Source organism: Pleurodeles waltl, chromosome 8 (assembly GCF_031143425.1).
Source record: "Pleurodeles waltl isolate 20211129_DDA chromosome 8, aPleWal1.hap1.20221129, whole genome shotgun sequence".
Taxonomy (NCBI): Eukaryota; Metazoa; Chordata; class Amphibia; order Caudata; family Salamandridae; genus Pleurodeles; species Pleurodeles waltl.
The window spans coordinates 831,167,282-831,181,989 of record NC_090447.1 but is presented as its reverse complement, the minus strand read 5'-3'; the positions used below and the strand labels follow the sequence as shown (position 1 = coordinate 831,181,989).

Sequence of the window (14,708 nt, the reverse complement as noted above, 5' to 3'; positions counted from 1 at the left end):
TTTGGCTAATTTCTTGGTGTCCTCCAGGGGAACCCGCAATCTCTGGGTACTTTAGAATCCCTAGAATGTTGGGAAAAAAGGACACAAATTTGGCGTGGATAGCTTGTGTGGACAAAAAGTTCTGAAGGCTTAAGTGCGAACTACCCTAAATAGCCAAAAAAGGGCTCAGCACGCTCAGTGTCTGTTTCTCAAGGAACATATAAAAGTGATCAGCACTCTAAAGGCTGCTATGGGGATTCATAAGTTAACGCAATGCTCTGTTTATGCATCTTAATGTACTGGTTTTCATGTCATTCCCCACTCTTCACACAAAACCTTTACATTTGTAAAAAAAAAAAAAAAAAGCATTTGAGCAGCGCATTTTATTTAGTTAGTGGGGAAGAAAAACTGCACATTTTAAATGTTCCACTGGTTACTGAAATAACCTACAGTTTGTTTTAATAAGCTTGAGTTCTAAACTTAATTATTCTTATACGTTTGTAGGAGTTAAAATATATGAGATTCACAATACATGAAAACAGCAGTGGATTTGCTTTGAGTTGTGTGTGCTTGAGCGTGTGTACACACTTGGCACCTGGGCATGTTCAACTAAGAGGGCTTGCTCTTATTCCAAACACTGAAACCTACACACTTGTGTCACTCCCCATATTTCACAATAATGTAAACTGCTTTCAGTTCCTTCCACGAAGATTGCCTCTTGCATGAGCCAACAATGTTCATGTTTGCTCACATAATGAGAGACAGAGGCCCTCACATCATTACGCATATAAACCGTGAGTAACTAGCAGCACATTTTCGGAAAAGTATGCATTCCATCGTGACAAACCTTTCAAGGCATACCACATGGCAGCGATTATTTACATTATATTATATTATCTACAGAGGGCTGAATACTCTGCTGGAAACGAAATGTAAGCAAGTAGCGAAAGCGAAACGCTTTATTTATCAATGAAACCATGCTGCTATTTTCCGTACAAAATCCCACTCAAATCTACCGGGCAACCATTTTTTCCCACAATTGCCCGACTTTCACAGATTGGCTCACATAAGCTACAGCGGTGGCCCCTAAAAGTGGGTGGAGGATTGTCGCCCCGCTTAGAAAAATGTCCCCAGGACAGAAAAGTAAAATGGTAAAAAACTTTGTTTATTACCATTTATTACGGTGTGTCAGGACGGGGCGTGGCAATTGCTGCCGAGTGGCAGCAGGGAGCTGCGCACTTGTTTAAACTGCGCATGTCCCTTTGGCCGGCCGTCTTGCAATGACCAGCCAGACATGCACACTTTAAACACAGGTCTACAGCGCTCTGGTGAGTGCTGAGAGAGCCTCCTCTCACCAATCCTGATGCTGCTTTTATGCTGGTTACCAGCTGGAAAGCATCACCAGGATTGGCTAGTGCAGGTTCCAGGGTCCAGTCATGCGTTGAGCCCAGGAGAGAAGGAGAGACGTTGAGAGGAGGATGTCCGTCCAAAGGTAAGTGCCATTTTTTTGTCTTTTATCTTTTATTATTATTGTACCTCCTTCCTCTCCCCATTATAAGTGAAAGACAGCTGTCTCTGATAAGCTACACCCTATTTACTTCTAAGTACACATCTGATGATAAGCTCATATGCCAAATCGAAATAAGACAGAAAGGGCTGGGGGTAATCTTGGACGATCGCTGGTTACCTAATATGCAAGTGTGGATTTACTATTGTGGACTTCTACAACTTCTGTGGAATTTTCTTAATTTCAAATCGAGACTCGGGGGGCTGGGGCTAAATGGGGGGGGGGGTTGTCCTCACTAAAAAGGGAAATTACATCAGCCAAGAGGTTGCCAAAGCCAAAAGGTCTGATTTTAATGAGCTAGCGCATGCAGCCTAAGCACATCAAAGCCAGACAAGAACTCTTGAAGGTTCCCTATATATACAGAAACAGCTCTGTTTTAGTTTCTATTTCAAATAAATTGGGCTATAATTCTAAAGTAATCTCTTACACAGTTTAATGCAAGCCCTTGAGTGGAGGTGGAAGGATGCACCCAAAACAGCCAATACCATTATTTGGAAAATGTATATTTATTGGGGCGTGCCAAGACGTATGTGACAAAGTCTGAAGCAAATGGTTGAAAGAGCCTATTTGAAGAAAGCGATCATTTGAAAGGAGTCAATGCAAAGCCCTGAATGTAAGTGTATATTGTAAACATTAGGACCCTTTGACAGCTATTTCATAAATTCCCAAACCCTACAAATGCGAGTTCTGGGGATCCCTTAACCCAGGAATGTTTATTCAGGAAATGTGCACATACTAATATCTCACGAATCCAGCCCAAGGCCTAAGGCCCAAGGCCTAAGTTCCATATTTGCCAAATCCCAAATCTGGTGGAAGGAAAAGCAATGCAAAGCTGCAGAAGCACATAGAGTCGACAGCAAAAGGATCGAACTGCACACAATAGCAATCTTACTATTCTGGCTATATAAGGATAATACCAAAGTAGCCCCAGGGAAAGGCATTATGGAAATATATTTGGTATTTCAGGATTCAGGTACTGGATAAAACAGAAGACATATATAATGATTTAATTATGGACGTCTCTTGGTGAAACGTAAAGAGGATTTTGAAAATTAACATTAGACAAAGCCATGGCTGGAAGGGTGCATTGATATGATAACAATGCGTCTTATTTCTCATTAATACTTATTGTTTCGAAAGATGAAAAGTCTGGTTATGGCTTATGCCTGAGCTGAGAAAGCACCGCAAACTGAAGGCATGTGTAAAATTTGAGAACTGAAAGAGGACTGGACCTTAGAATTATTCTCAATCTGTCCTACAGCTGAATTATCAATTAATTCCCACAATGATAAAGAAGCCGGATTGTTCAGTCAGGTCGCCAAATTTAACAGCTACAAGTACTTAAAAAAAAAAAAAAAAGAAGTTTAGTCCATGCCAAACTCTGTGTCAAATATACGCACAGTGGGTAAAGGAGATAAGGGAAGCTGGGATTAATTGGAGCATACCTTTGCTGAGAAGCATCACTTTGCCTGCTGAAGCAGCCCGGGGATGACTACCTGGGAGGCATAAGGATTACAAGAATTGATCAATTGCTTGACCTATGCGGATTCCTCTCATTCTCTTCTTCCATGGGAACTTCAACAGGTTTTATAACTTTCTCTAGTTAGACAGCTGTTTAACTTACTGAAGTATGTGTCAAAGCTTTTTGCTAATGATCCTGAAAAGGTTTTGTGGGGTGTGTGTATGGAAAATTACCATTTTATGTCCAGACACTGGACATTATCAGAATATGTTAAGAAGAGACGTGAAAGATGAATTATGACCTGCAACACATTTCGATGACGTCAAGTCTATACTGGGTGCAATATTATACAGGGTGCTGGCTACAATACAATCTGGAAATGCTTTTATAAGGAAATGCTTTCATAAGATTTTTGATTGCTAATCATCCTAATGTACAAGCGGCTCTGCATTGATAGGGTGAGGGAGCATGTTTCATAGAAATGGCCACTGTTGGAGACTTCTTGGCAATTAGCGCATATTTATGAGCCCCTAGCACTCATAAATATGTCCCACTTATAGTGATGCTCCGGTGGTGCTATGCCCTGTGCCGTATTTAACGGCATCTTGTAAATACGACCCCTTCACATGCAGCCCTTTGCGTGGAGGGGGCATGCAATTGGTGTTGCTGTGGGTGTGCCACAGCACTACCCATTGCATTTTGATGCTGCCTCAGATTCATGAGTTTTCGTTAACCTGAGCCAGTGCCAAAATCTAACGCAGCCCCAGGGGTGGCCTTAGCAAGATGCAACAAGGAGGAATACTTTTATTCCGACTTGTTTTTTGCTTTTTCTATGTGTGCTGCATTCTGCAGCATGCATTGAAAGAGCAAAATGCTAGACATGATTGTTTATGTGTGGGAAGGTGTCCCTTCCTGCACATAAATAATCATTTGAAAATGACGCTCTGGCACTTCTGTGTGTGCTGCATTTTGCAGCAAACACAAAAGTGCAAAATCGCCATTAGTGAATGTTTATGTGTGGGAAGGGACACCTTCCCGCACATAAACAATCACACCCCTCGATGCAGTGCAAGGAAGCCTGCATTGGCACTGGCAGCTAAATTTAGCGCCAGTGCAGGGGACAACACAGGGGTGCGCCATATTCAATTAAATATGATGCATCCTGCGTTGAGAAAATGACGGAGAATAGCGCTGCCAATTTTGGCGCAGTGTCGCGTTCCGTAATTTTCCTATAAATATGGACCTTAGTGTATTATCAATTCAAAAAATAAAACCAGGTGACTGTGCATCTTGATCCTCGCATAGCCTTGCTGCTTTACTAATGAAGTCAGGGTGATGAGCACAGAGTAGACAAGCTACTTTTCTTGGGCTCCGTCCTGTCATAACTTTTAATTGTGCAAAATGGTGGTTGGTAGTACTTCCCACTAGACCCGAAAGGACCATGAAGAACTATATTATCATTTTAAGGAACAAAATGAGATAACTAGAGGGATACATAGGTATTTGCATACACAACCTGCGCAAAGCTTAAACTATATTTCAGTGAAGTTGAAGTAGGTGGAGTAGGTGACTATGACACAAAGGATTTAAAATTCACATTCTTTAGTGTTCTTTGCACTAAAGGGCATTGAATATGTTGCTTTCAGCATGCTTTCCGACCCTTTGAAGATTGTTACATTCTTGTGAGGAGGCTTCATAAAATGGTAGCTGGGCAAAATGTGTGTCTGGTTTCATGGTTGTCATCTCAGCCAACACTATTATTGGAAATTGCATCGAGAACGTAGAAATGTGCATAAACCTATCTCTGTAAGAACATGGCAGTGTGGAAACTGGCATGGCAATGCCAGTATGTGCTTTACATACTAGATAATGTGAAAAAGTCATGCTAATATATGCTTTAAATACTGAGAAAATGTAAAAATGAGCATGGTGATATGTACTTTAGTCACTGGCCCACAATAATCCTGGGGTAATGTGAAAATTAGAACAGCAATATATGAATTAAATTGTACGCTAATTTTGGAAACTAGCATTAGGATATGACCGATGCCACGGCCTATGATGAGTGTTAACCTCAGGAGGATCAGTAACCTGCTTCTACTCTGGCCCTTATAGAAGCAACCTGGTGCCCAGAGAATACTCCTAAAAGAATGACCATCCAGGGTGTAGAGAGTACGCCTCCTGGTATATTGAGCAGTGCTTCAGATCTGAGCATCACTTCCTGGAGTCTGAACACCAGGAATCATAATATCGAACAAGGAAATCCTAAGGGATAGTTTACTCCTTGACCGCTCACACCATATTCCCTGGCTTGGATATATTAGGGACAGCTTTCAGAGCCTAGGGAGGGCTGACTTATTCACCACCCTAGAGATAATAGTTGAGGCTGACCGTATACGGATTCAAGAACACTTTATGCGACTGAGGTCCATGGATAGAGAACAGGCAGCCTTACAGATGCCCTGTGTACGCAGTCACATTTTGTTTACGCAGTCCCAACCATGGAGCCCTTTCTTTCAATTGCGAGGAGCACTTACAATTATGTTCTGCTCACTAGGTTCAGGGTGAATCCTCTGCACTATTTGCTAGCGTTTCCCCGGGGAGGTGTACAGCTCACTTGACCCCTGCAGCTGCTACAATACGTCCCCGCAGGATACCTTGCACTTTATGATGTTATGCCCATTTTTATGGTTCCTAGATAGGTTTTTATCATTCCTTTATTGAAACAGGCAAACTTTGCCTAAGTCTGTCCTCCCCTCCTGTATCTTCAACTGCTCTCGGGAGAAATAATTGTTAACGTAGTTAGTTGAGAGCCGTAGTGAGACTGAGGAACAGCTGTGACCAGTCATTTTACGTGTAATGGCGGATGTATCTTGTATGGGAGTATGTTTTTCTTTGCACAACATTTATGAATATTCATTTTTGTTGTCACTTGATCCTAATTCATTTAATGTGTTTTCTTAATTGCATTACAATCCGTTTTGGAATTGTTTTAAAGTCTAACTTGTGAATGGTTTTATGATGCAGCTTTTACGGTTTGAACAAAAACCGAATAAAGCTTATTTTGATTTGATTTGATATTATGATTGCAGCACTGGAATATACCCGTATGTGATAAATGACAGTAATCTGGAATATTTAAGCAACACATTGGAAGGATCTTGGATTATAATGGCGAGGGCTTGCTAAGTAATTCAGATGGCATTTATTTTATGACACAGCAATATTAATGGCTTATTAAGTAGCACGCGAGCCGAGATTAACATTATAAACACAGGATTGTCAATTTATTATTTTCCTAGTGAGGTACACTGTATATCATGGGTGCTGATCTTATATAGTCTTAGAACCCGCCGTAGATTGCTCTACCGGCTATTAAAGGCCCGCTCCCCGCGTTAAATGCCCGAGCCGAAGGCTATTAGAACATTCTAATGCTTCTAAGGCTATTAGAACATTCTGCCACAAAAGGCAGAATGTTCTATTAAAAAAAAAAAAAAATGTTCGCGGAGCCCGAGGGGATTTAAATCCCCTCGGGCTCCGTGAGGCTTTGTTCACAGCTGTTGCTGTGAACAAAGCGAACAGTGGTATGTTGGCGCTGCGGGCTTTTACCGGCCAGTAAAAGCCCGCAGCACTCCATTGTTTTCAATGGAGCCTCCAGCATTCCAATGTTCTAATATGTTTTACTGTCTTTTGTGTTTGCTTGCTATACCCCCTTCTTTTGTATGATACACACAATTCTCTGATATGCACATGCATGATCATAATTACTGATATTGAAAATGAGTATTTCCAGGGTCTGGGGCACTTTGTAAGGTATTGGAATAGCTTACTAGTTGCCATTTAGGCCTTTCTGTAAACCCTATATCTTTTCAGTCAACATATGTGACGTATTGTCCTCTAAAATGCTACTTTGGCATCAAAATGTCCAAAATTGGTATGAAAAGTGTTGCCATTCGTGGTTTTTATTAATGGAAATTCAGTTTGTTGTGGATGCCTTGATGACCACGCTGTCTATGTTTGTACTAGAAGCAGGATTCAAAGCTGGGTCCACTCACTGTTTATGGTATCTCAGGATGCAAATATGACGACACGACTTTTCATGTCTTTATCTCGGAATCTGATTTAGCTTTCAAGGGCAAGTTCATGACAAAAATAAAACAAACACTTGTCTTATCTGTTCCTGCTCCTGGATATCACTGCACATTTGTTGATGTGATATCAAATGATAAGAATGTGAAAGTTAAACTTCATCCTGATGTTTGTGCGAGAGCATTGTCTGTTTATAATCTGCGTCTTTGCTCTTTTGTTTTAGGGAAGCATATTCTGTTGGCATCTCTTGTCTTGCAAATCATGAAACATTGACATCACAGTAAAACCAAACAAACTTACACAAAAAAGATTTTTCGTGATCAAATAATTTCTGATTTAGTTCAAATCACAATAAGCGATGTGCAGTGCGCGAAGCTGTGCACTTTGTGCAAATATAATCACTTGCACTGAGTTTATACCCGGGGTGGATCTGAATTCATAGGACTTGATTCGCTAAGATTTTCCTGGCTTCCTCTCATAGTACTTTTGAGTCCCGGAGTAATTCAGAAGTAAGCCAGGAGGGCTGCATTACTCCTGAAATTCATGAGTAAACCGGTAACACTAAATAAATCGCACCTACTTATACACTAACCGTTGTGAACTGCATGTGGTGGCAGACACTGGCAGGCACACATAAACACACAAACACAGTGGCAAAGCACCCCACCTACAGGCGAGTCAACACCAAACCTATATGTGTGCATCATTGTGCCTCTGCACTCAAGCCGGAATGAGCCTGTGTGTGCAGCTGGAAAAGCATTTAAAGCATTTGCACATAAAATACACACATTTTCATCTGAGCAAGTAGCTGAGTATACAATAAACCGGAGGAGCAGACAAGGTTGGTCTATAAGGACCCTTCAAACAGATGTTTTATTTCACTCATTTACCAGTAAAGAGCAATGAAGACACACAATAACATGGGAATATAAGGATTTACATGCAGAAAGAATTTACGCATGCTGCTAACCTACTCCTTGACTATGTTGGAATGGAACCTTTCTCATACAGTACGTACCATACATTGGGTAAATGTCGCATCTCTTAGTTACAGCGTTTCAAGTGGTAAAGGTGCTGTGTAAAAAATAATTACTGAAATAAGAACACAAGTCACCTGTTGAAAACTATTTCTGAATGAGAGGCAAGTGGGCTGGCTGTAGATGACTGGGTGCTAACCCAACAAGGTGGGTGTTTGGATCTTCTGAGGTTCAGCCAATGCAGTGTATATGCACCTCCCACAAATCGTTCAAGCTTTAAAGCTTGGCTTGTGTGGTACATGCCTTGAAAGCTGTGCACAAATACAACTGAACTGCCTCAAGAATTAACCCAACTAAGACTTGACTGTAATTTAGTTTTAAAGAGAGATTACCGAGGTTTTAAGAGAGACAATGGGAAAAGCATAGTCCTCAATTGGAGGGAGAACATAAGTAGGTGAGGGGGTGTCCCGTGACCTCATGATATAGTACTAGATTACTGTGCCTAAATATTGCCTGATAAAAATATTGGCCCAGATTTAAGAGGGCCTAGCGCCTCCTTGCACCACATTAGCGTCATTTTGTTTTACGCTAATGTGGCCCAACAAGGCCAAAATTGCGCTCCAGATTTACAAAGTGGCACAATGCATGCATTGTGCCACTATGTAACCCCTTGCGCCACATTATGCCTGCGCCAGGCATAATGTATGCAAGGGGGAGCCAAAAAAATGGCACAAAGAAATCTAAAAGATTTCTTTGCACCATTTTTTGTGGCATTTTTAACACCTGCGCAGAGCAGGCATTAAAAGGAGGCACACCATTATTTATAATGGGCCTCAATGTGCTTTGCAGGATTAGCGTCAACATTTTTTATGCTAATCCTGCAAAGCACCAACCTAGCACTAGTTTCCTAACTACCATCATGGTGCACCATATCTTAAATATGGCGCACACATGGTGGCATTAAGGGGGCACTAAGGGGCGCAATATAAGTAGCGCTGCATTGTATGGCAGCGCCACTTTTCTTAAATCAGGCCCATTGTGTTCTAAATATGTATGCTAAAAAGAAAGGGCCTGATTTAGAGTTTAGGGAATGTGTTTACTCCATCAAACATGACAGATATCCATGGAGGTTATAATATAAAAAAAAGACTTCCATGTCTTCGACTGCTCACCATGACAAAATATTGCTCCAAATCCTAACATTTTGGTAAGATTTTTCATTCAGCTGAAGCTAAAAATGAGAAGCTTTGAAACAAGATGATTGGAAAAAATGACAGAAGTATTGATAAATAGTGGCATTTTCGATAAACAAATTCAAGATATTTTTAAGATAAAGGCTAAGTATTGACATTGGACATTAAATTGCCGCTAACCTAATGCTTTGTCACATTCCATCTGGGTAATCAAGAAGCACTGGAATAAAATTAAGTACTCACCCGACTGCCTTTCTCTGGAAGGCACCGGCAGCCTGCACTACAGTCTCTGCCTTCGCACGGTCCAGTGTAGGATTTCCCACCCTGAGGGAAAAAAACAACCACAACATTAGTTGATGTAGTTTTTGTCTTTGGTAAATTTGTTCTTTATTTCATCAGAAGGTGTGCCAGACAGATGGAAAGGAGAATAAGTAAAAAGACAATGTTAGCTTAGTAAAAATTGAATTGAAAAACATTAATAAAAGTGAATTGTAGTTTTCCGGGTTAAGACATTTTGGGGCATATTTAAGAAAACCTTTTCTTGCGTACCTTAGTGCCCACCTAATGCCACCAGGTGTGTGCTGTATTTAAAATTCATCACACCATGGTGGTAGTTAGGGGACTAGCATCAGAATTTTTTACGGTAGTCCGGCGCTTTTCAGGATTAGCATCACAAATTCTCATGCTTATCCTGCAAAGCACCCAGAGGCCCACTGTAAGCAATGGAATGCCTGTTCTGAGCATTCATTAAAAGTGCCGAAAAAAATTGTGTCTTTTTTTGCCCCCCCTAACGGGGGAACGCCCCCTTTGCATACATTATGCCTGGTGCTGGCATAATGTAGCGCAAAGGGTTACAAGGTTGCGCAATTCATGCATTGCGCCACTTTGTAAATGTGGTGCATCGTTTTTTGGCCTCGTTCGGCCAGTTGCATTAAAAAAATGACGTAAATGTGGCCCAAGGAGGTGCTAAGGGCTCTTAAATATGCCCCTTTGTTTAAAACTAGCTAGCTGCAACAAAAACACACATCTGATGAAAAGACATTGGAACAGTCTGAAGAAAAGACAATGGAACAGACTGACATTTACTTGACTCTGTTCATTTGTCTGTAGTTATAGGGATGATTATGCCTTTTACTTACTGTTCTGCAAAATGATTACACAAGTTTATAGTAATTTCCAAGCGGTGTGGTTCTGCTTCAGTAACCTGAGTTGTCATGAGAACATGGTTTCGCTAACGGAAAGGCTATGAACGACTTCCTTCAATAATCTCATGTTTTTTTAACCAAAATATTGTCAAAAAGGAACCAGGACTGCTTGGATTTTACGCCTGTAAATTGCACATATAAGTATTCAAAATTTGGGAGTACAGTGGATTTTTCGCTCTCACAAATACAGAAGCAGTGGCAGGAATCTGGACTGCATAATGAGGTTGTTCTCGCAAATTTAACTGAAGACCTACAAGCATTCCGATTTGCAAAACTCAATTCCAGATTTGATGGGGTAGTTAAGGAAAAAGTGAACCATTCACGATTGTATAAAATGCCCCCATAATTCAAACATTTCCACATATTAAGTCATCTTTCAAAATAAATAAAGTATCTTGTATCCGTGTGTCTGTCTGTTTCACATGGGGAATGAGAGCCTTATACTTTAGTGATGGCCATTCAAATATTATGAATCCCCCTCTGTAACACAGGAGGTAGATAGTCTAGGATTATTTTGTGGGAAACAAAATATTGAATGGAATAAGAAGGCCTTAGGGTGTGATAAATGGGCAGTATGCCCATTCCCTCTTAGATACTCTTGACCCCTGGCATATGATCAGGAATGTTGAGTAGGCTTGAGTAGGCTGACGCTTCAAGAGATGCTTTTCTCATAATCTTCAAACTTGTATTAATTGACATGTTGTGACGTCACAGCTGGTGCTGACAAATGCAGGAGTTGGGCCGAATGTATGTTTTTCCCTTATACGGTGCAATGCTTCCCAACATGTAGAAAAAGGTAGAAAAAGGTAGCTACGGTTGATACGCTGAGAAATAGGAAAAAGGAGTTTTACCGTAAGTGCTGTGGGTGACAGCTTGGAAATCAATCTCCTAGAGTTCGTGGAATGAGAGTGATGCCGAACGAACAAAAGTGTGTGGGGGTTTCGTGGTGTCAGTTTGGTGATCATCAAGTAATTCTGGTGTTAAAAAGTTTAAAGTGTTTGTAAATCATTGTTAAATGAGTGTACAGGGCTGTCCGGAGTAGTTATTGTTTCCGACTGATGTTAGTGGTAAAATAGCTCAATGGTGTGAGCAAATAAATATTAAGGGTGGAATTTTGGCAGGCCTGCACAGCTTTAAGTCTGTCTGGAGACAATAACATAAGTGACCTTGAATAAAACTGATATTTTGGCATAGAAGTTATGCAAATTGTAAAGAATGCCATGTAAGGATTGTAATTATTAGAATGTTATAGACAATGTGTGAGCACAAAAGGCTCCTGGGAAGTAAACCCAAATTCAGGGGAAGTGAATTTCTATTACATCAGAGTTTATACCAATTCATCACTTCATGTGAGGATGGAAATAGAACATCTTGAAGAAAGAAGAAAGTACCAGATAAGACAGCATGCCATGAAGGCAAAGTAGAGTAATCATTGGCAAAGCCAATTGCCAATGCTTGTTTTGTTTGGTCATGGTATTTGCAAAACTTTATAGTTGAGGAAGCTGCTGGGCTCTCATCAATCTAAAAGAAAATGGATAAAACTAAAATATTTTTGGTCTCACAAAAAGCACACATTTTTGCCATGGTAGTTTCCGGTTCTTAAGGTAACTACATTGTGGATGTGCTCTTTGTGAAAGGGAAGAATGACGCCACTCACAGTGCCACTACCCTATTATGTATGCTGTTGTGGGAGAAGGACAATTTACACAACAAAGGGACCAATGGATGAAGAGGGTTGGCTGAAGGCCTCTACAAGTAAATGCATTTTACATATAATTTTGGTAAAATCAAAAGGCTTTAGTTGACACCTCACCTAATAATGCACAAGCAGAATACCAGAAAGGTAGGAGAGTAATACCGTACAAGAAATACCATTTTGTAGGCAAAGGTTCTTTCACAGAACAGGTTTCAATTTACATCCTATTTGGTTCATAGCTCATTTACCCACAGGATACATGCCTGAAGTCAATGTGTTATTCTGCCAGCCTTCCAATCAAACGAGGACAGGAGCTGATGATTGTTAAGTCATTTAGGGCCTGATTTAGATTTTGGCGGAGGGGAATACTCTGTCACAAATGTGACGGATATCCCATCCGCCACATTATGATCCCATTAAATCCTACGGAGATCTTAATAAGGCGGACGGAATATCCATCGCGCTTGTGAGGGAGTATTCCTTCCCCCAAGAAATGAATCATGCCACTAATTAAAAAAAACTTTTTGACAAGTTTTATTCATTTTTCAGTAGCAGTGGTTGTTAAACAGGAGTTATGAATGTATGTGCTTTTGAAACATGTCTTAATGTAATAAAGCATCAATGGTGCTGTCAAAACAGTTACAACATTTACCGGAGTGATAGGAACATGTTGTTAGAAAGCAGGCAATGGCTGCGGAGACCAGACACTCTGTTCACGTTCCTGCCAAAGCCAACCAGTTTAAGCAGTTTGTATTCGACTGGCCAAATATTGTGTGCTAGGGCAGCAGAATTGTTGCAAAAGCTTTAAAGCCACAAAGGGTTTTGGGAGTTTCTTGCATGGCTCCATCACGACATACAGTTGTAGGTGAGTTCAATAAAAGGCACCAAAACCTGTTCCTTTTGGAATTTTGGATTGGATTATCATGATGGTAAACCTCTGTTTCATGGACTACGACAAGATCCCACACGATCTTCAAGTTTTGCCCATACGCACTCAGTATTGTGGCCCTGTGGGTCAGTCCCAGACCCTCTCCCACCACTTCTGATACAAGGCTGCTCTGGGAAAACCACTTAACTTCTTAATGTCAATCCTGAGCTCACCCTTTCAAGCCTCATCTCGAGATTCTGCATACTATGATCATAACTCTGCCAAAAAATGTACTGCATTTGTCCTGTGTGCCACATTGAAAAAAACCACTAAGCAGTAAAGCCATGTAATACGAAAGCACACTGTCAGTTGCCTTACTACAGTGACAGTAGAGGAGCTACCAATCTATGATGCATTAACAAACAAAATAAATAGTAACAAAAAACCTATAAAAACTTGATCACAACTACAGGGCTAATTCTATTTTGAGTGGCATAATGTTGTATGCGTCAGAAGCAGGATTCAAAGAGGGGCATATTGGTTCGTATATTCAGGTTGGAGCAGCCTGTTGGGCAGTCTGGCACTGTCAAATAGACCATCATGATAGGACTAGAGGGTGGGCTGTTTTGTTTGGTCCCATTCAGCCCACAGGACAATAGAAAAATGTACACAGCCCACTGGAGGTCCTGGTCGATCTAGCAGTGAGGGATCGCCAGACTGCTGAAAAGACCAATCCAACACAGCATGGATTATCGCGGAATGCACCATTTACCCATGTGCAAATGAGGTATATGTAGCCAACATTATTTGGCGACACGTTTATGGCAACTAAGGTCTGGTGAGGAACCCATTGACAAATAGCATGGACTTCTGATTTGTGCACACAGTGTATGCAAAAGTTCAATTTGCACAAACTACAATTTACCAGTAAGATTTTTGCCAGGTTTCACCTGTCAAAATGTTGTGGCAAATAGCGCAAGGTAGGTAATTTGCAGATGAGCATGTGCCATCTAACTTGAAACTTGAAATCCTGCCTCGGATGAAAACGGCAGTTCGCACCTAAGGGGGAAATACCCCTAGAGTTGTTATCATGACCCTAGAAGAAAAAAGTCACATTGGTTCTTGCACAGTTTGAGAAAGAGTAAGGATGAAGGCCATTCAAGAAAGCTCAGGTTTAAACAGAAAGGGAACAAACAAGAAAGAAATATGTTTGGAAAGTTGAAGGGCAAAAAAGAGCATCGAAGAGGCGAGAAAATGGCAAGTAAAGTGTGCCGATGATGCATGTCAGAAACTTTCTTTTCCAAACTGCCAGGGACAATAGCACAGAAATGCTCCGTAAAGATCGCTGCGAACTTTTCCATGTAGCCCCTCGATTTGGGTTTTGTCCACATAAGTACCAAGCAAATAAATCTGTGTGGTCGCCTCACTGTCAGCCATCGTAAGGACCCTAATGACTATTGATATACACAGATCCCCTCTTTGTCCTGTCTCTAAAGGCTCAACAGGTGCAGCGCAATCACATATCCACTTGATGTCTCAGATGACCCAATTCTCCTTTCCACTATTTGACTTCATACAAATTTGACAGTGTAACGACAGTCACATCTGCTTTCCTGTTCCAATAAGCTCCTGTCTAATCCTGGGTTTCAGGGCACATTCCGACGGATTGTCA

At 41.0% G+C, this 14,708-nt stretch overlaps 1 protein-coding gene and 1 long non-coding RNA gene across 2 annotated transcripts in view; one reads left to right on the top strand and one right to left on the bottom strand.

The window, feature by feature from the left end:
- COL4A2 (collagen type IV alpha 2 chain) overlaps positions 1 to 14,708 on the bottom strand; it is a 628,472-nt gene that overhangs the window by 474,877 nt on the left and 138,887 nt on the right. The window contains exon 4 of the mRNA XM_069205111.1: positions 9,511 to 9,591. Within this exon, the coding sequence (XP_069061212.1) occupies positions 9,511 to 9,591 (81 nt within the window). The remainder of the gene's footprint in view (positions 1 to 9,510; positions 9,592 to 14,708) is intronic.
- Positions 1 to 14,708, top strand: part of LOC138250338 (uncharacterized) — a 582,532-nt gene that overhangs the window by 489,730 nt on the left and 78,094 nt on the right. The window lies entirely within an intron of this gene.